The 26,586-nt window shown below is 38.9% G+C and overlaps 1 protein-coding gene, 1 long non-coding RNA gene and 1 pseudogene across 9 annotated transcripts in view; 1 reads left to right on the top strand and 2 right to left on the bottom strand.

Moving 5' to 3' along the window:
• LOC113181378 (uncharacterized) overlaps nucleotides 1-26,586 on the top strand; it is a 48,515-nt gene that overhangs the window by 8,019 nt on the left and 13,910 nt on the right. The window lies entirely within an intron of this gene.
• Nucleotides 9,005-26,586, bottom strand: part of Spag9 (sperm associated antigen 9) — a 133,731-nt gene continuing 116,149 nt past the window's right edge. For 4 of the 8 annotated variants that reach the window (XM_026386873.2, XM_026386874.2, XM_026386876.2 and 1 more), the window contains 6 exons: nucleotides 25,581-25,752; nucleotides 23,471-23,584; nucleotides 22,217-22,255; nucleotides 21,166-21,342; nucleotides 16,932-17,081; nucleotides 9,005-11,977 (listed from right to left, as the gene is read on the bottom strand). In XM_026386873.2, the coding sequence (XP_026242658.2) occupies nucleotides 11,862-11,977; nucleotides 16,932-17,081; nucleotides 21,166-21,342; nucleotides 22,217-22,255; nucleotides 23,471-23,584; nucleotides 25,581-25,752 (768 nt within the window). In that variant the 3' untranslated portion in view covers nucleotides 9,005-11,861. The remainder of the gene's footprint in view (nucleotides 11,978-16,931; nucleotides 17,082-21,165; nucleotides 21,343-22,216; nucleotides 22,256-23,470; nucleotides 23,585-25,580; nucleotides 25,753-26,586) is intronic. The other 4 variants (XM_026386875.2, XM_026386877.2, XM_026386879.2 and 1 more) reach the window with 1 other exon arrangement.
• LOC113181554 (anaphase-promoting complex subunit 10 pseudogene) lies at nucleotides 13,771-16,287 on the bottom strand (annotated as a pseudogene).

Raw genomic sequence — 26,586 nt, 5'->3', positions numbered from 1 at the left:
ATGCAGGACAGTGAGGAGTGGAAGCTGTGCCTGGGGCCTGCCAACTGGAGTTTGGTACATTCATACCTCCTGGAGTATTCTGGAACAGCCCTGGATCCTATGGGGCATTAAGCTTTCCAGGCTTGAGGATGTCAAAACACTGCTATGAGGTCCCCATTCTCTAGGCCCTGGCCTGCTTCAGCTGTGTGCGTAGCCTGGGCCTGCTCTTGCTTGCCTCGGTATCCCAACTGTGGTGAGGCCTTGGAGAGGTGGCAGGGATGTTTCACCCTGGGTACTGGGAAGCTGCCCAGTGCACTCAGAGCAACCTCCGTGTACCCAGCTCTCTTCTCACACGGTCAGTCTCATGAATCTGGGAAGGGGAGTGCTGTCCATCCCGTCTCCTCCTTGGTCTACCAGTTAGGCCCTAATCTGCCCAGTCAGCACACTGATGGCCTGCTCTTCCTTCATCGCCATCAAGAGGCTCCAACACTAACACTGGGGGCAGCAGTGGGGGACAAACCTACTCCAGCTCCTGTGCTCCTATAGTTTCGTCATGGGAGAGGAAGGTATTCTAGAACTCATCCAATCCAGCCCTGCCATTTTATAGAACAGAAAAAGGCCAGGTCTTAAAGCTGTGGCCACTCACTGCAGCTTGGGACAGGGATATGAGCTTGCTGGCAGGAAGCACAGTGTCTGCATGTGCGGTGACGGTGACGCACGTCCTTGAGTGAGCTGCAGAGGGGGTGTGTGGAGAGAGTGGAAGGTGGCCTTGGAATTTTATTCCAGGCACAGATTCTCTTCCCCTAATCCTTACCCCCTCCTTTTTTCCTTTTCAGCAGCAGTTATAAAACCCAGGAAATAAATGTGGACTGATGGCCTGTGAAGGGCTTAGTTAGTGCTGTGACCTGCTGAGTTATGTAACTCCTATTTATTATCGGCCTTGGATGAAATTTCCATTGAGGCAACTCACTAAGCTCATTCTGTGATATTTTCTTGTGCTTGCTTGGAGGTGGCAGCAGCAGAAATTCCTCTGCAACTTCAAAGACAGAAATGGTGGTGTAGATACTTTCAGAAATCCCTTTCTTTAATCTCTTAGGCCAATGTTTCTCTCGCCCCTTGAAAAAATTGTTCACGCGGGCACAAGCTCCAGGACCTGGCCCCTTTGGGTCCCTCGGCTGTAAGTGACCATAGCCTGACTGAGGAAAGGTATTTCCTTCATGCTGGGGTAAGAACCAGGGGCTGTGAGAATCTACAGGAGCTGAGTAGAAAGGGCGCTAAACTGAGTCCAGAGTTCTAGTCCAGTCTCCACCGCTGTATAACAGCTGCTCTTGGCCTCAGCCTGCTTACTGGTAGAGTGAACGAGTTTACCTATCTGTGTACTTCAACCCTCAAAAGTGTGGCAAGCTCCTTGGTCTGCTTTGCTTGCCATGCTGGGGGTGACAGCCCAGTGGTGACAGAGGGGGAGGGATGAGGGAAGGTTAGTGCCAGTAGGGCTCCACCTTGTGTTCAAAAGGGAGCAGAGCTGCTGTCTCCTCGACTCCCTTCCTGCTTTGGGAGGGGATGGTACTGGAAGAATTAAGCTTCACCTCTGAGCCCCTCACCTTAGTAGCCAAAAGGGCCCTAGGAAGAAGCTAAGGGTTCTGATGCCACACTAAAGTAGACTTTTGGAGACCCCTTCTCAGCTTTAAGAAGAAAAAGACTCAAGGGAAGTCCAGGACCCACAGAACTCAACAGTGCCTCTTCATAATCAGGACATATTCCTCTCATTACTGATTCCTTGATGCCTTAGGTACAATCTGGTGCATCAAAACAGCTTGGACCAAGTGACAATGGCTGCATTAATTCCTATCATAAAGGATCTGGGTATGCTCCTTTATGTTAAGTGACCATAGCCTGACAGAGGAAAGGTATTTCCTGGGATCTGGCTGGGCATGAAGAAGGCCACCGTTCAGACAATCCAAACTGCACTTGGCCCAAGATAAGATTGAGGGCCCACAGATGATTTTTGAAGGACCAGAAGCAGAAAGGGGCTAAATTTTACAATTCTTCATCATAACTTGGTTTTTGAGCTGGTTTCATATTACAGTAGAGGAGTCTTTGAAAGAAAGAGCTATCACCTTGGGGTTCCAGAAACATGACTTTAATATGAAGTGGAATGGTCTGATAAACCCTCAACTGAGCGGTGATCAGGACATTATAGCTCCAGGCAAACTCTCCAAGATAGAACCATAGATGGCCTACACAATAAAAGCCTGCTCCCAAACCATCCCAAACACAGCAAGAGGCAAACACCTGGAAAGTCACTCCTGGATTTCAAACTCAAAGAAACATTAACACATGTCTGGGCAGAGCCAAAGGTAGGGGGAAATAAGCTTGATGAGAAAGGGCAATGGAGCTGGGCACACTGGTGTCCATCTGTAATCCGAGGGGACTTGGGAGGCTAAGGCAGGAGGATTGCAAGTTCAAGGCCAAGCCTGGGTAACTGAATGAGTCCTTGTCTCAAAATAAAAAAATCTGGAGATGTGGCTTGGTGGTAGAGCATCCCTGGGTTCCAAAGAGAGAAAGAGGGAGGGGCAGTGGACACAAGAAATCAAGGCATCAGTAGGGGAAAAAAAAAAAACATATTTCTTCATTGTTGAGTAATATTTAACATGATCTTATTTGTTTCCTCCAATAATCTTATCACAGACCATCATTAGCATACTACTTATGAAGCAATTCAAGTTTTTGAAAGACTATTCCACTCTTTGCATGTTACCTGAGATGTCCTAAAAAATATTTTGCATTCTTGCTTGAAAAGACTGAGTTCTTAAATCATGTGGACAGCATATAATCCTTCTTGTAACCATTCCACACCCTACTGTGCATCTGATGTTAATATTTAACTTTTTTATGTCTAGTCTCCACCCACTTATAATATAGTAACTGAGCTTAATTCTTGTCATAAAGCATTATGAATAACAGATACCAAAGATTTTTTTTTAAAAGAGATAGAGAGGGAGAGAGAGAGAGAGAGAATTTTTTAATATTTATTTTTTAGTTTTCGGCAGACACAACATCTTTGTATGTGGTGCTGAGGATCGAACCCGGGCCGCACGCATGCCAGGTGAGCACGCTACCGCTTGAGCCACATCCCCAGCCCCAGATACCAAAGATGTTTTGATGGCATCTAAAATGCCAAATCTACTATTTTCATGCTTTAACATGTCCCTTAGCATTCCTGCATCGGAATGAAATTAACTATTAGATGCAAAATATGGATTTTTCTTGGCTGGGTGTAGAGTCACAAGCCTATAGTCCCAGCAACTTGGAAGGCTGAGGCAAGGCCAGCCTGGGCTTGAAAATAAAAAAGTGTCTGGGATTGTGGCTCAGAGGCACAGTGCTCACCTAGCATGTGTGAGGCACTGGGTTCAATCCTCAACACCACATAAAAATAATATATAGATATTGTGTCCACCTATAATTAAAAAATAAATATTAAAAAAAAGGGCTGGGTATATAGTTCAGAAACAGAACACCTCTTGGTGAAATCCTCAGTAGCACAAGCATACACCCACAATGGGTTTTCTTGTGTTTAGCTTTCATAGAACACCCCTTTTTCCTTAAACCGTGGAGGGCAAGGCAATAGAGCAAGGTATGTGTCAGGCCAAGGCACCTCTACTTGAGGAATTACCTTCCTCATAGGAATTACCTTCCTCAAAGCATCCTAAACAAGGCCTGAAACATTAACAAGAAGACTGAAAAATAGGATAATTCTGCTTCCGACTAGCACTGCAGCCAATTTTTCTCTTATTTTTGTCACATTATAAAGCAGACACCATACTAGTATCATTTGTTCAACTTGTGCTTCTAAGGAACAGACACCTTTGGGGTTTTCACCATTTCTGAGTCTGCTTCCCCCTACTGGTCTCCATCTCCTTGAGGGTGTCTTACCTGTCTTCACACATGTGACACCTGAGAACTCCAAAAGCACAATGCTGAGTGCCTGGCAGGGTAGGTGGTTTGTTGGTTGCTGTCACATGTTACTTAGTCATCACAAGAACCCCTTGGGAATTCTTTATTTTTTGAGCAGGGGCACTGGGGATCAAACCCAGGGGCACTTTACCATGGAGGATCCCCAGCCCTTTTTAATTTTTTTTTCCTTCTTAAGACAGGGCTTCACTGAGTTGCTGAGGCTGGCCTTGAAATTGCAATCCTCCTACCTTAGTCTCCCAAGTTACTGGGATAACAGGAGTGTACCAACACTCCTGGCTCTCTTTGGGATGTTACTCTCACCTCAGAGTAAAGAAACTGAAGAGTGACGTGACTATCAAAGAGTCACAAAACTAAGAAACATTAGACCAGGGCTTAAACCCAGTTCTCTTGGAGTGGAAGTCTAACACTTTTCTGCCCACCTGAAGTAGCCCTGGTGTTCAGTTGATCTGGTTATAGCACCAGCGAGGTACCTGATACTCTCAACTAAACTTGTTTACCAACAGGCAAGGACTTTCTGATGTCCAGGCCCCTGAATTACCTGGGAATGGTAATATTCTCCCCAAAGGGTTTCTCTGAAGATCACCTTATGAATTTTTGGGCCAAATATTTGGAAAAACTGTTAGATGTTATAAAAATGAAGCATGATAAGTAAAAGGTACTTTTTTTTTCTATGAAAAACCATCAGAAGATAGCCTTGCCAAGTGAATTCAGGCTTAAGAGAGATGAAATATTCTCTTCAAGCTTTTAATGTATCAGTAGGTTCAAAGTACCCTAAACTTCAATTGTCCATGAATCAAAAAAAAGAAAGACTATTATGTTGGGCTTGGGGTGAGTCTGCTCGCAGGCCACAATGTTCAAGTTAAAACAGGCTAAAAATGAATGAAGCTGTGTGCTCCTGGAAAACAAGTGTTTGTGAATCCAGCTGAGCTGCTTTGAGTTGCCTTTTTCTTTTTTCTTCCTTTTTTCCTGTGGTGTTGGGGATTGAACCCTAGAGTATTATGCATGCAAGGCAAGCACTCTACCAACTGAGTTATATCCCCAGCCCTGCTTTGAGTTCCTTTAAGCAGATGTTCTCAATAGGAGGATAATAATCAGCTGGGTAACTATATCAGTAGTCTGATATTCCTGAGAGGAAGAAGGGAAAAAAAAGTATTCTGCAAACAGCTCCTGGGGTGATTCTGGTCATACCTCCCTCTCCTGGTTCAGCTAAGAACTGCGGCTTTAAGTTAAATTGCTATTTCCACTGAGCAGAGGTTTATTTTGTCCACCCCTCTTTTGGGGCCTCCATTCAAATCATAACTCCTTTGTGTCTGTGGGTGGGAACCACTGTACTACTTGAATATGGTGAAAAGCAAGGAGTTAAGCTATCTAGCTTCTTTTATACAATGTTGTTCTGATAAATTGGAAACTCTAGTAATCAAATCCCACCTACCAGCTGCCTGGGCCTCATGGCAGATTGGGCAGCCCTGAACCTGCAAGCAAGGTATGGTTTTTATCTGTAAAGACAATAAAGCAAGGAAAATCAGAAATAGGGTCACAAAACCAGAGGGTTACAACTAGGGTTTTTCTTAGATCACCTGACTAAACTACCTTCCCCTTTAATACAAGAGAATTCATATCCAAGGATGTGAGTGATAAAGCACTTGCCTAGCATGCACAAGACCCTGAGTTGGATCCCCAGCACCACAAAAACAAAAGGAAAAAAAAAAAACTCACAAAAAACTCCCAAATGTTATGTTAATGTGACCTGCCTAAAGTCACTGTAGGGGTAAAGCCTGGACCCACAGCTTTTTTTCCCACTACCTTGCTCTATCTCCCTAAAGAAAATGGATTTAGGGCTGGGGATGTGGCTCAAGTGGTAGCGTGCTTGCCTGGCATGCGTGCGGCCCGGGTTCGATCCTCAGCACCACATACCAACAAAGATGTTGTGTCCGCGGAGAACTAAAAAATAAATATTAAAAAAAAAAAAAAAATTCTCTCTCTCGGGGCTGGAGATGTGGCTCAAGCGGTAGTGCGCTCGCCTGGCATGTGTGCGGCCCGGGTTCGATCCTCAGCACCACATACAAAGATGTCATGTCTGCCGAATACTAAAAAATAAATATTAAAAAATCTCTCTCTCTCTCTCTCTCTCTAAAAAAAAAAAAATTAAAAAAAAATTATCTCTCTCCTCTCTCTCTCTTTAAAAAAAAATGGATTTAGATGGGTGTGACAGTGCATAACTGTAATCCAAGCAAGTTCGAAGCCAGCCTGGACAACTCAGTGAGATCCTGTCTCAAAAATAAAATTTAAAAAGGGGCTGTGGATCTGCAGCTTACTTTTACCTAGTAGCATGCATGAGGCCCTGGGTTCAATCCCCACTACGGGCGGGGCTGGGGTAAGGGGTCAGTTTAAAATGAAGGCAGTCTGAGAAATCTATCAAACAGAGCTAGGGTTAGGGATAGGGTTAAGGTTAAGAATTGGGATAGGGTTAAGGTTAGGTTTAGGTTTAGGTCATGAGTTAGTGTTAGTGTAGTTTAAGTTTAAGGGTTAGGGATTGAGCTAGTGTTTGGACTAATAAATAAATTGATTACTGCCTCTTTAAGAGCTGGTAACTTAAGCAGAATCTCTCTACTAAGGCCTGAGAGGCAGTTCTCTCCCTGGTACTGGGCAGGGGTCTATAGGCTACAGTTCCAGTTATGACCATGGGGCTCCTGCCCTGTTCCCAACAAAAAACAAAATGAATGTCTTCTGTTGCCATTTTAACCTCTTACTAGAGGGATCAAAATATGGCTAAACAGGATGCAACAGGACTGACTAATCAATTTCCAAAACAATGCCTTGGCAGGCTCTAGAGGACGGAAGAGGCAGGTGCGTCAAGGTCCTACCAAGTCAAGGAGTGAGTCAGGCTATTGGTTATGTTATAGAGCATCCCACCTCACTGGACAGATAACTGTGTCCTTTTCTGGTGAAATGTCCTATTAACATGACAAATGGGAAGACTTTCACTATCACACAAGAATCCCAATGAAGACACACAAAATCCACTGGATCACACTAAAGACCAGTGCGATGAATGGGATTAATTTTATATCATCCTTCCTCTCAGAGTCTCTCCAAAGCAAGAGATCACAAATAAGCACACCATATTATCAGAATCCCAGCACAACCTGTCTCTGATCACAGAGTAATCTGGCAAAGGGTAAATGTTAGTGTCATGAGTGGGTTGTCACTCCCTACTCCTACATCTCTAGACAGTTCTCTTGTCCATTACCTACATCTCATTTGAACACATGAGCCAAGCGGCTCACCCCACTGCTCACCTTCAGACAGTAGCAAATGACAACATTCTGGACCCTGAGAAATGATATGTTTGATGGAGAGATTATTGGACTTTCAAATAAAACCCAAGTTCAGACCCCTGGGAAAAATAAAAAGGAAACAAAACACAATGGACCTCATACATGTTTCATATACATATTTATATATATTTCATGTACAAAGTTACATTCCGAACCCCAGGGATTCCATAATAGAAATAAATACTGAAATAACTACATTGCTAAGTGAGCATTTTGCTCTTAGAAACAAAGCCTCAGCCTCTAAGACAGTCAAGTGGGACACTCCAGAATCCCACTTTATGGAGGCAAGTAAAATTCTGGATAAGATGTCTAGAACAAAAAACAAATTTAGAACATATATTGTTAAAATATATTCAAATATTGAGAAATGCAGGACAAAATTAATAATAAAACTTAATTATTTAAGAAAAAGACATTTAGTGTTACAGAAGAGCATAACCCTGTTAGAAAAGCATTGATGACTTCCACATTTCATCTTCTCTCCTCCTCTTCCCCTGTCACAAAGTGAGACCAAGTAAGTCACTTTCTCAACATGATCAATTAAGAAGAGCCCTACAGGCAATGCAGCATGGTGGTAGAGCACTTGCCCAGCATGCACAAGGCCCTGGATTCCAACCCCAGCACCATGGGGTGGAAAAATAGGGCAAAGAAAAGCCCTAACTCTGGTTGAGTCCTTTGGTAAAGGTCATAATACTCACAAGAAAATAAATATTCAGTTCCACAGCATTTCCAAGACACACATCCTTTAGGACAATTAATATTATGAGATGTTTCATTACTAAGGCAGCCTATGTCAAGAGTTCTCTTCTCAAATGCAGGAAGAAACGAACAATATTGCAACTGAGAATCTTTTTTTTTTTTTTTTGTATTGGGGATTGAACACAGGGGTGCTTAACCACTAAGCTAGATCCCCAGTCTCCCCCCCTTTTTTTCATTGAGACAAGATCTCATTAAGTTTCTTAGGGCCTTGTTAAATTGCCTGGCCTCAACCTTGCAATCCTCTGGTATCAGCCTCCTGAGTCACTAGGACTATAGGCATGCGCCACCATGCCTGGCTCAAGAGAATGTATTTTAGCCTTTCTTTTTCTTGTTTTGCGGTATTAGAAACTGAACTCAGGAGTGCTCTACCACTGAGCTATACCCCCAGTCCTTTTATTTTTCATTTTGAGACAGGGTCGTACTAAGTTGTTGAGGCTGCCCTCAAACTTATGATCCTTCCGCTTCAACTTCCTATGTAGCTGGGACTACAGGTGTACACCACTGAGCCTGGCTTTCTACATAAACACACTTCATCTGGAAAGTCACATGCTGAATATTCTGTGCTAAAATGTTTTACACTCTCAACAAGTTGCAATTTTTAAGAGACTGATTCCTATTTTAACAATTTAGATCCATACAAGTTACAGAAAAATACTCTCAAAACTGAGTCCATAGAAAATATTCTCCCTTTGCCTCACGGAGATTTTAACTTAGACTTAATAAGTATTAGATTGAGGCATACAGTGATGCCATTTCTATAGATCAGCTATGGCTAAACAATGATAATTTCATATGATTCAATTTCTTCTTTTTTTTGACAATTTTTTAATATTTATTTTTTATTTTTCGGTGGACACAACAACTTTATTTTATTTTTATGTGGTGCTGAGGATCGAACCCAGCACCCCGCGCATGCCAGACAAGCACGCTACTGCTTGAGCCACATCCCCAGCCCTCTTCTTCTTTTTTTTTTAATATTTATTTTTTAAAAGTAGTTGGATACAATACCTTTGTTTTATTTTTATGTGGTGCTAAGGATTGAACCTAGGGCCTCGCATGTGCTAGACGATCGCTCTACCGCTGAGCCACAATCCCAGTCCCTTATATGATTCAATTTCATACATAACCCAATGTAACAAAATGAGAATCCTTAGTACCCCTGATTTCTTTCAATAGGGGCAAATTTTCTATGTGGAGAGACCAACCCAAGGCACTCAATCCTTGTCCGTCCTGGATTTGGGAGCTACAGCCTTCTACTGCTTTTGAGAAGCTTACATTTGGGCATTTCTTCAAAAGACTACCACCTTGATCAAAGTAGACATTACAAGAATATAAACCTATTATTGGGGGAAAGAAGAAGGAAAGTAATCTATAGAAAGTGTTTAACTGAAATTACAAATATACGCACAAGTCTTTATACAGGCATTTTTGTCCTTTTTGGTCCCTGAAATTAATTAACAGGGCCACAGAAAATCTGATATCTTTAGGTAAAATGATTACGCACCTATATTCCTTAAGTCAGAGCTGGTAAGTTTAAAGGGAGCATTTACAACCACGTTTGCACAGTTCATTGTTAATTCCTGATTTCCTAAGTTACATCAATCATACAAATGTGTGAAAGGCTTCTGAACAAGTGGGGCATCTGACTCTGGGATGCTTACCTCTTGGGATTAAAATTCCCAACACTTTGGTGTCTCTATGAATTTATACAACATTCCTAACAAAGGTTTAATAATGCTTTTTTAGGAATTGCCAAAAGTGGCTAAGATTAAAACAAAAACACATAGCAAACAAGCTATGGAAAAGTGGCCTAAATTTTGTTTCCTTAAGTGACTAAGCTCAAGCAAAAAATTATGTGTTACATACAGCTTTTATTAAAATAGGTTTTTCTTCTAAAACATACACAGCCACAGTTTTATTGTGTATACAGTGTGCTTATAGACACATGTGGCCAAATGGATCCAAAGGTCTTCCAAAGCTCAGTAAATCCCACGTATTTTATGTCCTAGCCAGATCATGTATATGCGTTAAAGTCACTGGTATACTTTTTACAGATATCTTTGTGTAATAGTTCAGAAGAAAAAAAAAACAAAAAAACAAAAAAACCCTGGTACCTAAGAATGCTTCGACAATTGGAGACCTGTGTTTGCTTTCTTTTCTTTGAAGTCCTTACAATGACGGGGAAACATTTTTCCCGTAAGTTTGTATTTTTTTTTTTTTTTTTTAGTTGTAGATGGACACAATAACTTTATTTTTTATGTGGTGCTGAGGCTCAAACCCAGTGCCTCACACATGCTAGGCAAGTGCTCTACCACTGAGCCTCAGCCCTAGCCCCAATAGGTTTGCATTTTAAAAATAGCATAAAATTATATTTAACTTTGCCTAGAGTAACAATAAGAAATGGTAAACCATACATTTTCAAGAAGCTTGAGAGGGAAAAACCTAAAGCATCATGGTTTTAAAAAACTTACTAAGGGAAAAAAATCAGTTAAATATAGATTCTAATCTATTTTTTAAATGGACACTGTTAATTGAAAAGATGTAATTATCAGCCTTGACTTTATATATATATGGTATATCAGCTTTGTCTTCTTCCCCTTCATAGTTTTCCTTTTTGAAGATAGTATTTTGAGCTTAGAAGGGCGCAAAAGCTTAAACATGTTACTTACATCCAAAATACCAAATATTTAGTAGTTTTACACAGAAAAAAGAAAACAACCCTCCTGGTCAAATTTCTCATTCAATGGGCTAGTGATGTAGCTCAGTGGTAAGCATACTTGACTGGCATGCACGAGGCCCTAGGTTTGGTCCTCAGGAACACACACACATATACACACAAAATCCTCACTTAATTGGTGAGGACAGACTCCATCACCCTCCATCACGACTTCACTTTTACTTCTAACAGGTCAGAACAGCCCAGGGAGAACATGTGGCAAATAGGTGATATTTTATACAGAAAAAAACCCGAATTAACCACCACCATCTCTGGTACGATGAATACAAAACACAAGGCTAAAGCTTCTTCTAAGCTTTATAAATTATAAACCTCTCAAACGTGTCAGTTTGAAAACAAGAGAAACTAGTCTCAAAAAAAAAAAAATCAGGATATTCAGAGAAGCAGGCCTCATAAACTTTAGAGCTCTAATAAGTCAGAAACAGGAAACTTTTATTTAAATAGTGTAGTCTTAATTTCTTTAATATAAAACCCCCTGAAAATCTGATGAAACAAAGTTTTATATACCATATAAACAAGATTTGTCAGACTTGAAAAGTGAAAGTTAATTTACAGTTAGCTTTTAGCCTTCTTGGGACAGTTAGACAAATCCTGATACTCCATCTGATAGTAGTGTGTGTCAATTTTATATACACCGGGGAAAACTCTGTTATAGTACTTAATGGTACAGTTTCATTTATCAAGTGTTTTCCAATAATTCCATTATTAGTGACAGCTAAAAAGTGACCCCATCAAATGAAGTGAGTGACATTAGACTGTGGCAGAAAAAACCACATCTGGATTGCTTTCTGTAATTCACCAGTTTGAAGAAAGTAATTCTTTGATTTGTTCATAATATACTGAAATTGCCTATAACACTGGTGCAGTAAAACAGCTAGTTCCTTTGTATTGTTACGGCAGGACAGATTTTTGTAATATAAAGTTAACAGGAAAAAATGCTCACATATTATGTGGTGAAACTTACTTCACCAAAAAAAAAAAAAAAAAAAAAAAAAAGCATTAAATAAAGGGGAAAAGGAAAAATAAACCATGCAGAAGAGACATGTCCCTATCTCCACCTGTATCCTATGGGCTCACTCACTGCCATACATCACTTGCCATACTATCAAGTGACTTCTTTCTGCTTTGGTGACAGATGGTTCAAGTGGAAGATCTTCTCCAAGAAGTTCTGATTCTCCACCTTCATCACCTAGTGGATGATAAGGAGACTCAAGTTAGATTAACATGGGAAATATAGAACTATGTGAATTACATAATGCTCATGGTTAGTCTATGCATAGATGCACAAAACTTGTCTGACTTCCACTGCAGAAAAACAGAAAAAGAAATACCATAAGTCAGAATCTTCACCCACTCATGCAAGTCATTACAGAGCTTTGAAAAGGTTTATTCATTTTCCCCTATACGAGTTCACCATAGTATGTTGGTAAGACATTGCAATACATCTGCACACTGATGTTAACAGAAAAGGGAAGCTAAGACAACAAAGGTGTCCAAATCTGTGTTCATCCAAAATGGACAGCTGGGGCTGGAGATACAGTTCACCAGAAGAGTGTTTGCCCTAAGTTTGATCCTCAGAAGGCTGAGCCAGCCTCAAAGTGATGTGCTAAGCAACTCAGTGAGACCCTGTCTCTAAATGAAATAAACACAAAATAGGGCTGGGGACATGGCTCAGTGGTCAAGTGCCCCTGAGTTCAATCCCCAGTACCAATAACAACAAAGTAAAAGAATTGAGATTAAATAATGCTATAAGTGTGCACAAAGAGACACAGCACACAAACTACTAAATCCCAAATCCAAACAGCTTATTAAATCAAGTGACAGAAGAAAAGTTCTTCAACTGAAGATAACCGATACAAGCATGTAGAAATTAAAAGTCTCCTTGAAAGACAGCAAATTCATCACCTGCTATACTAGGCTTTTCTTCCCATGATTTTCAGGTTTAGGACAGGTGATGAATTAACAGCATATGGTAAAGATTGAGAAACAAAAAGGTTGGGGCAGTAGGGAGGCCACAGGTCCTCTGCAAGGTAGCTAAGTGAATGTGGTGAATGAGGTAGTGGGCGCACTCACTCCTCTCCATAAGCTCACATTAGTTAACTTTTGTACAGAGCAGGGTTATTCTGACACAACCTAGTGACAACTTGTCTGGTGGGATGAATTCTTCAGCAAAATCCTAAAAATATGCATACCAAAGAACAAGATATTCTACTGATGTTCTAAAATTTTCTAATGTGACCACCTGAATTTCAGCTACACAAAAGAAAATATAGAATAGAAAATAGAAATAGAGAAACAATCTTGATTATTTGCATCTTTCTTTGCAGGCCACTCCCTCCCTTATCCACCCCACTAATTTCTGCCCTTGTCCCACAAGAATGCCAAATCACAGAGATAAAATTCATTTTCTGAACTAAAAAAATCAACGTGATTTTAGAATGTGAAAAAAAAATCAGGCTTGGCTCTTAATAGCTGTTGAGACAAAAAGTTGTTGGTACTTGTTTTCTGAGTTGTTTTGAAGATTCTATTTTATCCTGTTTCCAACAGTCTCTACATACTACAATTCAAGATACAACATTAAAAAAAATAAAGAACCTATGGAGATCTGTTTGTCATTGTTAAAATATTGCAGGAAATAAAAAAGGAAACAGAACAACAACAAAAAAATCAATTTCATTTTTTTTCTTTTTTAATATTTATTTTTTTAGTTTCGGTGGACACAACATCTTTGTTCGTATGTGGTGCTGAGGATCGAACCCAGGCCGCATGCATGCCAGGCGAGCGTGCTACAGCTTGAGCCACATCCCCAGCCTCAATTTCATTTTTTTCAATATGACCCAAAATTTATTTATCAAAGTTAAAATACTTTTAAGTGTATATAAAATTGTAAAATAACTGATGCATTTTTCAATAAAGATATCCAACATAAAATGTAATAACAGAAGAAAACAAAGGATTCATCAGTTTTGCTCCTATTTAAAGTCACCTTATTGATCCAAACATCATGAAATAGACAGTTATATATCTAGGAAATTTACCAAAAGAGCTCTCTTCTACTGGTGTGTATATTTTAATTTGTTCATGTGGGTATCTCTCCCATTTTGGTGACTGGCTAGAACAGCAATCTGTATCATGAATGTTCGAGTTGGCTTTTTATGATTATCAGTTAAGGGAACATGAATCCAGCCACTTGGTTCTACCAATTCAAGTTGCTGAACTGGATGTTCACTAAATGAAGCTGGGACCCATCTGATTGCCAGTATGTTTCTAGATTGACATCTCGTAACTGATCCACTCCAAATCCTAGTTTGCAAGGTGAGAGTGACTAAACAGCTTGTGACCCAATTTCCCGTACTGTTCCAGTCCTTTCCAATTAATTGCTTAGGATCTGCACCAGGAGGTGTTTGTTTGGTCATTTTCTAAATATTACCTTCCAGACTTGGCTTGCCACAACTGAGGGTCTCAGGGATGGCGAGAGATCCACATCCCTCCCCACTCCACTTCTACGACAGCCTGGCTTCCCCAATGATGACTTCGAATGGGGGTCATAGCCCTTCCTTCCAATTTTTTTTAATTCACTACAAAATTAATTTATAAGCCAGGTGTGTGGCACAGCCTGTAATCCCAGCATCTTCAGAGGATGAGACAGGAGGATTTCGAATTCAAAGCCAGCCTCAGCAACAGTGAGGCCCTAAGCAACTTAGTGAGACTCTGTCTCTAAATAAAATACAAAATAGAGCTGGGGATGTGGCTCAGTGGTTGATGTCCCTGAGTTTAAATCTTGGCTCCCCTCAATCCCCCCAAATTTAATTTTATAACAGGGCACAGTGGTGCGTGCCTATAAACCCAGCAACTCAGGAGGCTGAGGCAGGGGGATTATGAGTTCAAAGCCAGCCTCAGCAATTTATCGAGGCCCTAAGCAACTCAGTGAGATCCTGTCTCTAAACAAAACACCAAAAAGAGGAGGATGTGGCTCAGTGTCGAGTGCCCCTGAGTTCCAATACCTGGTAAAAAAAAAAAAAACGACGACAACAACAACAAAAAACACAATTAATTTATACTTAAAGACAAGTTTATTTTTCAGGCTGGATTACTAGAGATATTGCCAAATCTAGTTAAGCAATTTTTATGCTAGTTTCAGGAGCTACAATGGAAGGAATTTAGTGGAAATAGAAAAACCACAGATAGAAAAACTACAGAGATTTTACTAACATATTCTTTTTTTTTTTGTACTGTGGATTGAACTCTGGGGAGCATTTACCACTGAGCTACATCCCCAGTTATCTTTAATTTTTATTTTAAAACAGTGTCTCACTGAGTTACTTAGGGCCTTTGCTAAATTGCTGAGGCTTGCCTTGACTTGTGAGTCATCGGGATTACAGGAGTGTGCCACCTTGTCAGGCTCTACCATATTCATCGTATGGTTCCAAGTGCCTGCTGTATTCCAAGAAAAATCTATAGAGATTATCCCTGCCAAGTGGAGTCCTTATAATTACTTTCTATAAAGAAATGCTGCACTACTAATTATTTAAAACATTTTGAAACTAATCCATTCCTGGTGATATTAACAGGATCAAATCAATTTCTAAGCATTACTTCTTCTTCCTTAAAATTATGTCTAGAAGCCTCTCGTATTAGATATTCTGTAAAATCTCTTGCATTAGATTTTACACTAGTTGCATATGGCACGCTGTAATTTAAATGACCTTAAATTTTTACAGAATTCTTATCTAAAATAATAATCTATCACTGATTTATATTTTTATATTCTTTAAAAATCATTCAATACTTTATGTTTGGAAGCTTTTCAAATCACTGAGATTTTTAGGTTAGTCTATTTATAGCTGGTAAATTCACATTGGCATGTTGCTTTACAGTTTACTAAGCACTACTCTTTTCCTCTGGATTTGCTGCCTCTGTTTGGAGTTCTGAGTGAATGGATCATTCTCTTTTGCCACATCCCACTAGGTAACAATTCTTCATCATGCTGCTTCTGTATTCCCACTGTCCCTACCTCACTCAGGTATTCATTTTTTTTCTAACTTGCTTCCCTCTCTTTAAAAAAAATTTTTTTTTTAGTTGTAAATGGACACAATATCTTTACTCATCTCTATGTGATGCTGAGGATCAAACCCAGTATCCTTACATGTGCAAGGCAAGTGCTCTACCAATGAGCTACAGCCCCAATCCTGCACTTCTCTTTAGTCTTGAACTTTCAATCCACGTTCCACACAGATCTAATCACATTGCACCTCTATTTAAAGGCCTCTAGCAATACTCCTTTTCTTGAAAGATAAAGTGAAAATCTGGTAAATAAAGGCCTCTCATAATCCAGTTCCTCCCTCACTTTTTAGACTAGAAATTCACACTTCTTTTCTACTCCATGTTCCTGTCATTTAAAAATGTTTTTTCTTCAGCTAAAATGGTTTTGCCTCTCTAAATTTTGGTCAAGACATTCTCTTACCTCAGAATGCCAATCTTCAGCCTTCCCCAGTCCATTTCCAACCTGATCCTTTAGACTAACACTATTCAGTGATGAGTCACTTCAAGCACCATTTCTTGACTTCCTTCTCTCCCCACCCATGGGAAGAACTGACTACTCTTTACCAGAGCATTTATAACATATTAATACTGACATGTCCTCAGCCTGTATTGTTCTATAAGCTATTAGAAGGAGGCTTTATCTGACTTGTTTCCACATCTCAAAGTTAAGTCTGACATAGTAGATGCTCAATTAATATACAAAAAGAAAACAACAGGTGAAATCACTTTTGATATGAGTGCTGCTTTATAAGTATTTTTATTTTCTTCATTTTGCAGGTGAGAAAACTGTAGTAGAATGATTTGCCCTGGGTCTTTAGATTCCAGGTCTTCACATGAAACTTAATGACCACTTCTTGCTATTTCTCATATTCCTTCGAACAAATACACTTGGGTATGAAAAGAAATGTGTGTGTATGTACATATACATACATACACAGAGGCAGAAAGAAGGCAAAAAAGAAATATACAATCCTTCTTCAAGCGAAGAATTTAAAGAGAATATCTTAGAAATCATTATCAGAGTGGTTTCTATTTACTATGGCTGAAAGTCCACATTGCAGAACACTGTGGAAACTGAGCCCCCAGAACCAAAGACTTACCCATCCGGAAGTCAATGTAGCCCTCTCCTCCACTGATGACAAGCATAGACTTCAAGGGTGTCTGGCTGCTGGATTCCAGTGTAGATGGTCCTGCTTTATCACCTGTTAAATCTGTGCCACTATTGCCACTTTGTGGGCTAATGACTTGACCTATTTTACACAGGAGCAGAAGTACATATTACTTATATCACAGACGAGGACAGGGCATAGTATTTTATTCTTTCTCTCTGAATTTTTTCAGAGTTAAATAAACTGGCAAATACATGCTCAGTACAAAGTACTGGGGATGCTATAAAGTTCTGCATGATCAGAAAACAATGATTAGAAAGTCATAAGATCTCAATCTGAAAATCTTTAAAAAAATTTTTTTTGTAGTTATAGATGGACAGAATGTCTTTATTTGTTTATTTTTATGTGGTATTGAGCATGGAACCCAGTGCCTCACACATGCTAGGCAAGCACTCTGCCAATAAGCCACAACCCCAGCCATTCAATCTTTCAATCTGAAGCGGAAATAGATCCAAAATCAGTGTAGGATATGTATAGCAAGGCGGGTCTTAGCTGCCTGTTTTCAAATTATTACAATCTCTACCTTCTGGTTTGAGGGACAGTAGAAAGGTCTTTCTCCTGAAAGGAAATGTTTGCATTTGTTTATGAGACAGAATAATCTTCAACTGAAGCCTTACTGATTTGCATATTTAAATTAATATTTAAATTTATTTCAAATCCATGGCCTTCCTTTCATAGTTAAGTATATCTTATTTTTAGTTTAGAGTATATAGATAAAATTGCTAATTGCTCCATTTGTTCTAAAGCTTTAGTTCTACAGTAAAACCCATGATCATGAAATGATAAAAACCTTTAAATGTTATTCACACTGTGAATAAATGAATAGTCTCCAAGGCATCCCTTTTAGAAAGCTTTGACTACATACTTTTTTTCTTGCCAGAACCTGCTGTCTTTTGGTCAAACTACCCAGACCATGACTCCAGAAGCTAGCAGGACATTGTTATATGACATGATATACTCTAAATTAAAAAATTAATTTATCTTAAAAAAGTGTATAGGACAAGCCAGGCGCAGTGGCACATGTTTGTAATTCCAGCAGCTCAAGAGGCTGAGATAGGAGGATCGCAAGTTCAAAGCCAGCCTCAGCAACAGCAAAGCGCTGAACAACTCAGTGAGACCCTGTCTCTAAATAAAATACAAAATAGGGCGGGATATGTGGCTCAGTGGTGGTCAAGTGCCCCAGAGTTCAATCCCCATTAACCACCCCCCAAAAAAGAAAGTGGATAGGACAGTATGATGTATCCCTACAGGGCTTCATTAAGATCTGATTTAAGCATTTTCTAGAAGAAATCAAGCTTATTAGAAATAACTTATATTAGTAGACTAGTTAGTTCTGCTTCAGAAGCAAGGACATGAAGGTATGACAAGGATAAACACGATGGTTGGGGCTGTGGTTGTAGTGCCGTACATGTGAGGCACTAGGTTTGATCCTCAGTACCACATCAAAAAATAAACAAAAACAAAACAATGGTATGATAAGGATAACCAAAATTCTTTAATTTTTAGGGCCAACTGGCTTCACATGTACACGTATATGTACACACACACACACACATACACACAAACGTTGCCAATTCTACTTTTAAATTTATACCCAATAGAAAAGTCTTATACATATGCATAAGAAGGACCATCATTTTTTTTAAATGTCTTTTTTTTTTTTTTGGTACTTTTTTTTTTTTTTTTTTTTTTGGATTGAACCCAGGGGGCACTTTGTCACAGACCTTTCTATTTTTTATTTTGAGACAGGGTTTCACTAAGTTGCTTAGGGCCTCTTGCTAAATTGCCGAGACTGATCTTGAACTTGTGATTCTCCTGCCTCAGCCTCACAAGTTGCTGGGATTATAGAAGTGTGCCACAATGCCTGGCAGTATTTATTTACCTTTTAATGGTATTATGATTTTGGTTTGTATTTTTTGGGGGGTTGGGGGTACCAGGGATTGAACTCGGGACCACTTGACCAATTTTGTATTTTATTTAGAGACAGGATATCACTGAGTTGCTTAGCGCCTCGCTGTTGCTGAGGCTGGCTTTGAACTCACAATCCTCCTGTCTCAGCCTCCCCAGCTGCTGGGATTACAGGTGTGTGTCACCGCTCCCACAATGGTATTTTTTTTTTTTTTTTTAGAGTGAGAGGAGAGAGAGAGAGAGAGAGAGAGAGAGAGAGAGAGAGAGAGAGAGAGAGAGAATTTTTTTTTTAATATTTATTTTTTAGTTCTCGGCGGACACAACATCTTTGTTGGTATGTGGTGCTGAGGATCGAACCCGGGCCGCACGCATGCCAGGCAAGCGCGCTACCGCTTGAGCCACATCCTCAGCCCCAATGGTATTGTTTTTAAATGGGAACAGAAACCTAGCAGCTCATCAACTGGAGAATGAATAAAACCAAACACATTTATTTAGACATGCAAATATTATGATTAAGTAAATAAACTTGATTTTTATGCAAAAACATAGACTTTTATATTTTCTAATAAAAAAAGAAAAAAAAAGAGAAAATTCTGTTAGTTGCCTATACACGCATATACATTCTGTACATGCCTATGATCACAGCCACTTGGGAGGTTGAGGCAGGAGGATCCCAAGTCTGAGGCCAGACTGGACAACTTAGCAAAACTCTGTCTCAAAATAAAATTATATATATATATTATATATTTCAGTGGTAGTGCTTGTCTAGTATGTGCCAGGCCCCAGGTATCAAGTACCGCAAAAACACAGAAAAATCTAAAACACCATTATCACAATGTTCATTCTAGGAATTTATCCTAAGAAAATGACTGAGGCTAGCTTTGAACTCGTAAATGTACAAATGAGGTTTCAGGAGGTTCATTATCATGTGAAGAATAATTGAACAACTGGTTGTACTACCATATGCCAGCTCTTGTCTTGTGTACATTTAATCATTTAGTCTTTGGAACATCCTTGGGACATGTTAATTTTATGCGTCATCTTGGCTAGATCACTGAGTCCAGATACCTGGTCAAACACCAGATATTGCTGTGACAGTATTTTAAAGATATGCTTAATGTTTAAAGTAAGGCCCTTCATTATGTAGGTGGTCTCACCTAATCAGTGAAAGACTTAAAAGAAAAATACTGAGGGCCCCTGACTGGTTTCAGATTTAGATGCAACATCAACTCCTCTCTGGGTCTCTAGCCTGCTGGCCTGCCCTACAGATTTCAAATCTGCCAGCCACATGAGCCATTTCCTTAAAAACTCTCCACATACCCCCAACTCTCCACACATGTTGGTTTTCTTTCTCTGGAGAACAGTGACAAAAACACAAAAACACTATCATTTCTACGTTAGGCAAAGTCAGATTTGAACTTTTTTTGGTATAGGGAATTGAAACCAGAGTGCTTTACCCTGAATTATATCCCCATACCTTTTAACTTTTAATTTTAAGATAGGACATCACTAAATTGCTGAGGTTGGCTTTGAGTATGCAATCCTTTCCACGTTTCTAAGATTACAAACCCGTGCCACTGCATCCTGGCTCAAATTTGAATTATATCTAACTCCTAAACTTCCCTTTTAGGAGAAAAAAAGTTAAAAACATGGGTGAGTAACATCATTTTTAGTATTCTGAGGTACTTAAAAATGGACAGAACTTTTTTTCCCCCCTGAATATCACTACTACCATGTTGTCTGAATTGTGCTTTACAAATTCAAATGGAATTTTCACAAAAAAAGGAAGTGGGTAGGCATCCATTCAGGAGACAAGGAAACTATCAGAGGTTTAAGTGACTTGCTCAAGGTGAGTGACGGAGAAAGAGAACACGCATTCCCAGGCAACTAGCTCATCCTTAATACAACACTGCTAAAGGTGCCAGAGCACATTCCCCATTTCTTCTTGCATGTGGTCTGGATGACAAGAGGCTAGTGATCTCCTTCATAAGTCAAGACTATCTTTGGCAGATTACCCCTGCTTTTCAAAAGTAAGCAAGTATCTTAAATAAAAACCAAGGAATTTGGTTTTAGGGGGTGGGGAGAGATTGCAAAATAACTTCATTCAAGTACTCTATAGTACTTTTATCATACTCCATCATAGAACTTCTTTCATGTGTTATATTGAAATTGCCTGTAATTCTAGTACTTAGCTTTAGACTAGGTGGTGGAACCAAGAGACCTAAAAGCAACATCTCAATGGAATAATCTAACTTACCTGGGACTGCCACAAAGAATTTCACAGCATCCCGGTGTCCATGGAAGCAAAGCTGTGCATGTGCCATTGAACAATAGGGTATAAATGTTCCTGGAGTCACTTTATCGCTGTTTTCATCACCATATACACGGATTACACTGCCAGGACGATTTCCTGTTGCTCCTGAGGTTTTATTTGCTGCAATTAAAAAAAAAAAATCAAATGCCAACTATTTTTTCCTAGGAGACAGTAATAATGCAAGAGGTTACTGGTTAATCCTTATGATATTATCTAAAAGCTACAGCCAGTTGAGGTAAAACAAGGGCAGCAACGCCAATTCAAGGCAAAGCTGGAAAAAAGAGATACATAGCATGCTAGTTATTTTTAAGTACCTCAGTAAATGGAGTAGGGGATTTTGCCAGTCTAGCAACTAAACTTATGTTTTAAACACATCAATTGATTTTTTAAAAAATCAGTTTAATTATCCAAAGAAAATGGATTTGATTCTTAGGTGTATCTGTTTTTTTTTTTTTAAGTCCTCATTAAAGGAATCTAACTACTATGTAGTTTAATAGTTTTTCTTCTTATTCCCCCCCCCCCCCCGTAAGAGTATGTCCCTTGAGAGGGATGGGAAATGCTGTTTAATAGAATCCAGCCACAACCATAGAGTAGCTTCACTTACATCATACTAATGGTTTGCTGGGTTACTACAGAACAACCAGACTCACAAAACATCCCCATTCCACCAGTAAATGAATGAAAGAAACATGGTTGGTAACAAGAGTAAACAATGTAGATTAATAATAGTTTTAAGACATGTTTCATGTTTTTATTGGAAGGAAAAACAAAGTCTGAAAGAAAGTTCAGCTGCAACAAAAGATGATAAATACACTAAGCTGCTGAGCAGTTGGTGGCCATGTAACAAACGTTAAAAAAAAAAAGTCTGCTGCAAGGCAGTGACTGCGAGTGGGTGACATTGAAGAACATTCAAAAGGGTTTCTAGAGAAGAGGGAACAGCCTCACAGTGGCTGAGAAGCCAGAAAGAAGAGTTTGGTTCAGGATCTGCACTTACCCCTCAGCCCCAGTAAACGTCCCTGGTGGAGGATTACGGCTAAAGTGAGAAAGGAGGAAAGGGGACATGGAGAGGCGCATGACAGGGAGGAGAGGCATTACTGTGAGCCATCACTCTGAGCATCTTCTATCTGGTCCCCAACAAAATTAATAATATCCAACTTGGCATAATACCAAGTAACAAAGTTCTCACCAATGCCTCTACAGAACAACTCTGCTCAAAAAACACAATTTGATTTACTATGATTTTGATTTCTTTAATCATAAAGCCACTTTTGTATATCCAAATAAAAAATCTAAGAGCTTGATGTGAAATATTTCCTAAACTGCTAAAATTTCCCCTTTATTTTTTCTTCTCTTCTGTGTATTTTCAAAAGAAACTAATTTAAATATATTAAAATGTAACTCCCATGAAGAATTGGAATGAAACAAGGATCCTGGACTATTTAGGATATGAAAAGCAATATGAATACGTAGACTTGTAAGTCACTGAAGAAGATACACTTGGGATCAAGAACGTGAGTTCTTTCAAGGCTCCAAATTCTCCTTCTAGTCCTCTTTCCTCCCCTTTCCCTTAGAAAGGGTAGGGTGACTGTAACTCTGAGGTCTGTATTTATTAACTTATCTTATGGTATTTTTTTCCCCAAACCATTCCCTGCTCATGAATTCTGCAACACAAAAACACTTAATGCATGACTGATGTAATGGAACATTACATGAGAAATACACAAGGCACACTTTGCTCACAAAAATAATAAATCAAATTATTTTCAAGCAGAATTTTTTTTTTTTTTTTTTTTTTTTTTGGTACAAAGAAAGGCTTGCTGACCTCTTGAGGAACTTCTTCCACAACTTTTTTTAAGCCTCAAATACAAGAAATGGGACATGCTGGACTATTTACTGGCCTAGGAGATAGAAAACTATGACAAACAATAGGCAGTGTTCATGGATACTGGTATACTAAAACTGAAGAAAATTGGACTTAAACTTTTATTTCAAAAACAAAATAGGGCTGTGATTCCTGAAATGAGAAAAAGAGCTTCTTACAATGAAAAACTTAATTCTGAAACTGGTCCTGCTCTTCTCTCTCTAGAGTTTATACATTTCATACAAAGAGTGAAACATCAGCTTGATTTTCTGAGTTACTACTTATTTGACAATATCTAAACAATCCCTCTATCTGTGTGTTCTGGACATGATTATTTTCTACAATTCTCCTATTTGTCCTGTGACAGTTATCTAAAAATATACTTACTTTCTGTCAATGGGATGGAGATAATGACACCATTTCCTGTCCCCACCCACAAACGATTGCAAGACACCATAAGAGCTGTAATCCTCACAAAAGAGAAGCCCAATTTTCCAGTACCTGTAAGGGAGGTGGAAAGGAATACATTTTACTGAGAAACCAAAGCAGACCAAGTTTTAGATTTCAAATCCCTTAGAATAGGTGGATTAATACAACAGAGGGAAAAAAAAATGTGACCAGAGGTAGATGAATGTTTGCTGAAGGTGCACATCAAAGCAAGCTCTTATTAGCCTTATCACCAATCTGACAAGTCAGGGTTAATGGAAAAAGCAAATTCTAAAAGTACCTGGCATTATATTATCATCCACAAGGAAGGTACGCAGGAAATAAGATATATCAGGAAATATGATACAGAATTTAATTAGGGAGCAACAAAACCCCAACAAAAAAACAGTTTACTAGTTTGGGAAATCAAATGTCCTTCGGTTTTACAAGCTGAAAAATTTTGATTTGCTTTAAATTTGTGTGGATAAAAACAATCTTTGCTAACAAAATTTACACTTTTTCCTTTGTTTATAAATTTAGATTCTAAAGTAGTTTAGATATATTAGGATATCATCTACAAATAATTTAGGGAGAAAGAATTTTTTTTTAATTTTAAAAGAATTTTATAATTATAATAATTTTATGTAATTGTATAACTTATTTTCAAAAGAAACTAATTTAAATACATTAAAATGCAACTCCCATGAAGAATTGAAATAAAACCCAAGGATCCTTGACTACTTTAGGATATGGAAAGCAATATGAATACGTAAACTTGTAAGTCACTGAAGAAGATATATGGTTATCAAAATGATTAAATAGATAATACACTGAAGACAAATACCATAAATCACTCATAAATTCTACTCATAAGAATTTGAGGGCCTGATCATAGAATCAGTGTAGAAAGGAACTTTTAATTCTGATTCAGCCTAAGCTAGGAATCTTTAACCTATAGTCAAAGTACACCTTTATAGTTAGAGTGTATGTTTCCACATGCCTGACTATAGGGCAAGGAAACACAGTTGAGTCATGTTCTCCTAGGGCAATAATCTAAAAGGCTAAAAGCCACTGATCTGGTTCAAACTTTCTTCATGAAATAGTCCTTTATGATATTCCAAATAAAAATACAGCACTGGATTAGGTGCTAAAAATACAGCTGAGCACAAGACAGAGATGATTCCTGCCCTTCACAGGGGTTACAGTCTATGGAGAAAGATAGTAAACAATAACCATGTAATACCCATATAAGCACAATGATAAGCCTGTGAAGAAAAAAGATCTTTTCTGAATAGGACACAGGCTATGACCTGAAAGCTAAGTAAAAAGAGAGCAAGAAGAACTTGCTACAGCATATGTGAGGGCCCCAAATGGGAAAGCACTTGTTGAGCTGAGGGTCAATGTGAGCAAAAGAGAGTCTGAAAGAAAAATGGTCCAGACCATGTAAAGTCTTCTGCTTATGGGATAAAACGTTACCTCCCCTAAAGAGAAGAGTGGAGGAGTACCAAGGCAATTTTTGCATGCTGGTTTCTATGCAGAAGACAGTGGAAACAGGGAGATCAGTTAGGAGGTACATGGTTATCAAGTGGGGAACATGGTAGAGATAAAGAACTGATTTAAGGTCTATTTAGATTTGACAGAGTTCTTGGCGATGGACTGGAGGTAGAAAGCATGAGAGGAGTCAAAGACATTCTTAAGTTTTGGTCAAGAACCACAAGGTCAACTGGAACATCTGCTGAATACGTTCAATAATAAGAATTCACCATTCCTGGGAAACTTATTCACTGGTCTACTTAGATCATGTTTATAAATCAGGGTTGGGAATGTAGCTCATTTAAACATAAATCAGGTTGGGAATGTGCTTTCCCTAGCATGTGCAAGGCTCTGGGGTCAATCCCTAGCACTGCAATCACTCAATCAGTCAGTCAGTCAATCAATAGGCTGAGGATGTAGCTCAGTAGTAGAACATTTGCCTATCATGCCCAGAGCCATGGATTTGATCCCCAGCACCACAAATAAATAAATAAACCTTCTCTTTCATTGGCAAAGAGAAAATGCTATGGAAGCTTACCTAACATTTTGCTTACATAAGGCTCAATGTCCACATCCTGTAGATGTTGGTAAGTGTGTGCATGATAGAGACGAAGTGTAGAATCCAAACGAATGGAGACCCACACACCGTCACCCACCCATGCAAGCTGCCGCACTTGGCTCTCCTTCCTGGGATGTGCATCAAATGATTTCTAGGAGAGATGTTCAGTCATAGTTACTTTGTTACATAGAAGGTCATGTTTAAAAACTCTGCTAATCTGGACAACAATTTGGAGACTATTCATTAAAAGAGGAGCCTAGGGGCTGGGGTTGTGGCTCAGTGGTAGAGTGCTCACCTAGCACATGCAAGGCCCTGGGTTCCATCTTCAGCATCACATAAAAATAAATAAATAAAATAAAGGTATTTAAAAAAAAAAGGGGGAGCCTAGTTACCTTAATATGATTACCCTCATATACACAATTTCTTTCATCTTGAATGCAAAATACACATTTACATAAACAAATAAAATAAAAATTAAAAGGAGAATAAAGAATCACATGGCATTGAGCTTTAGCACTATAGACAACGTAACTTTATGAAAATAATGCTGGTACCTCCGTACTGTGTGACAGTGTTCAACAGAAAGATTGTGACTCTCAGGATTTTGTGTCGCTATAGAATAATACATGAAGCAATATCCTATTTATAATTAAGCAAAAAGGAACCCACAATGTTGTATAAAAAATAGAGATGAAAAATAAATAACATTTTGGAACTTCCAGAAAGGGAATGGGATTTGGGGCTGGGAGGAGAAATTTCACCTTAAAAAAATTTTCCTGCTATAAATACCTTTAAAAAAAAAACTATTAATAATAAATTTATATATTGTATCAAAAACATTTTAGGAAAGCAATAATAAGAGCCTTTTGTTTTTATAACAAATTCTCACTGTAATGCTATTTCTCAGTTTGTGATATACATGAGGATGTGCCTGGATTTACATGGAGTGGTGTGTGGAAACTTGGGAATCCTCTCAACCAATCCT

This window comes from Urocitellus parryii, chromosome 7 (assembly GCF_045843805.1).
Source record: "Urocitellus parryii isolate mUroPar1 chromosome 7, mUroPar1.hap1, whole genome shotgun sequence".
Classification (NCBI taxonomy): Eukaryota; Metazoa; Chordata; class Mammalia; order Rodentia; family Sciuridae; genus Urocitellus; species Urocitellus parryii.
Note: the sequence above shows the minus strand (reverse complement) of the source record. Positions and strands in the feature narration are given on the sequence as shown.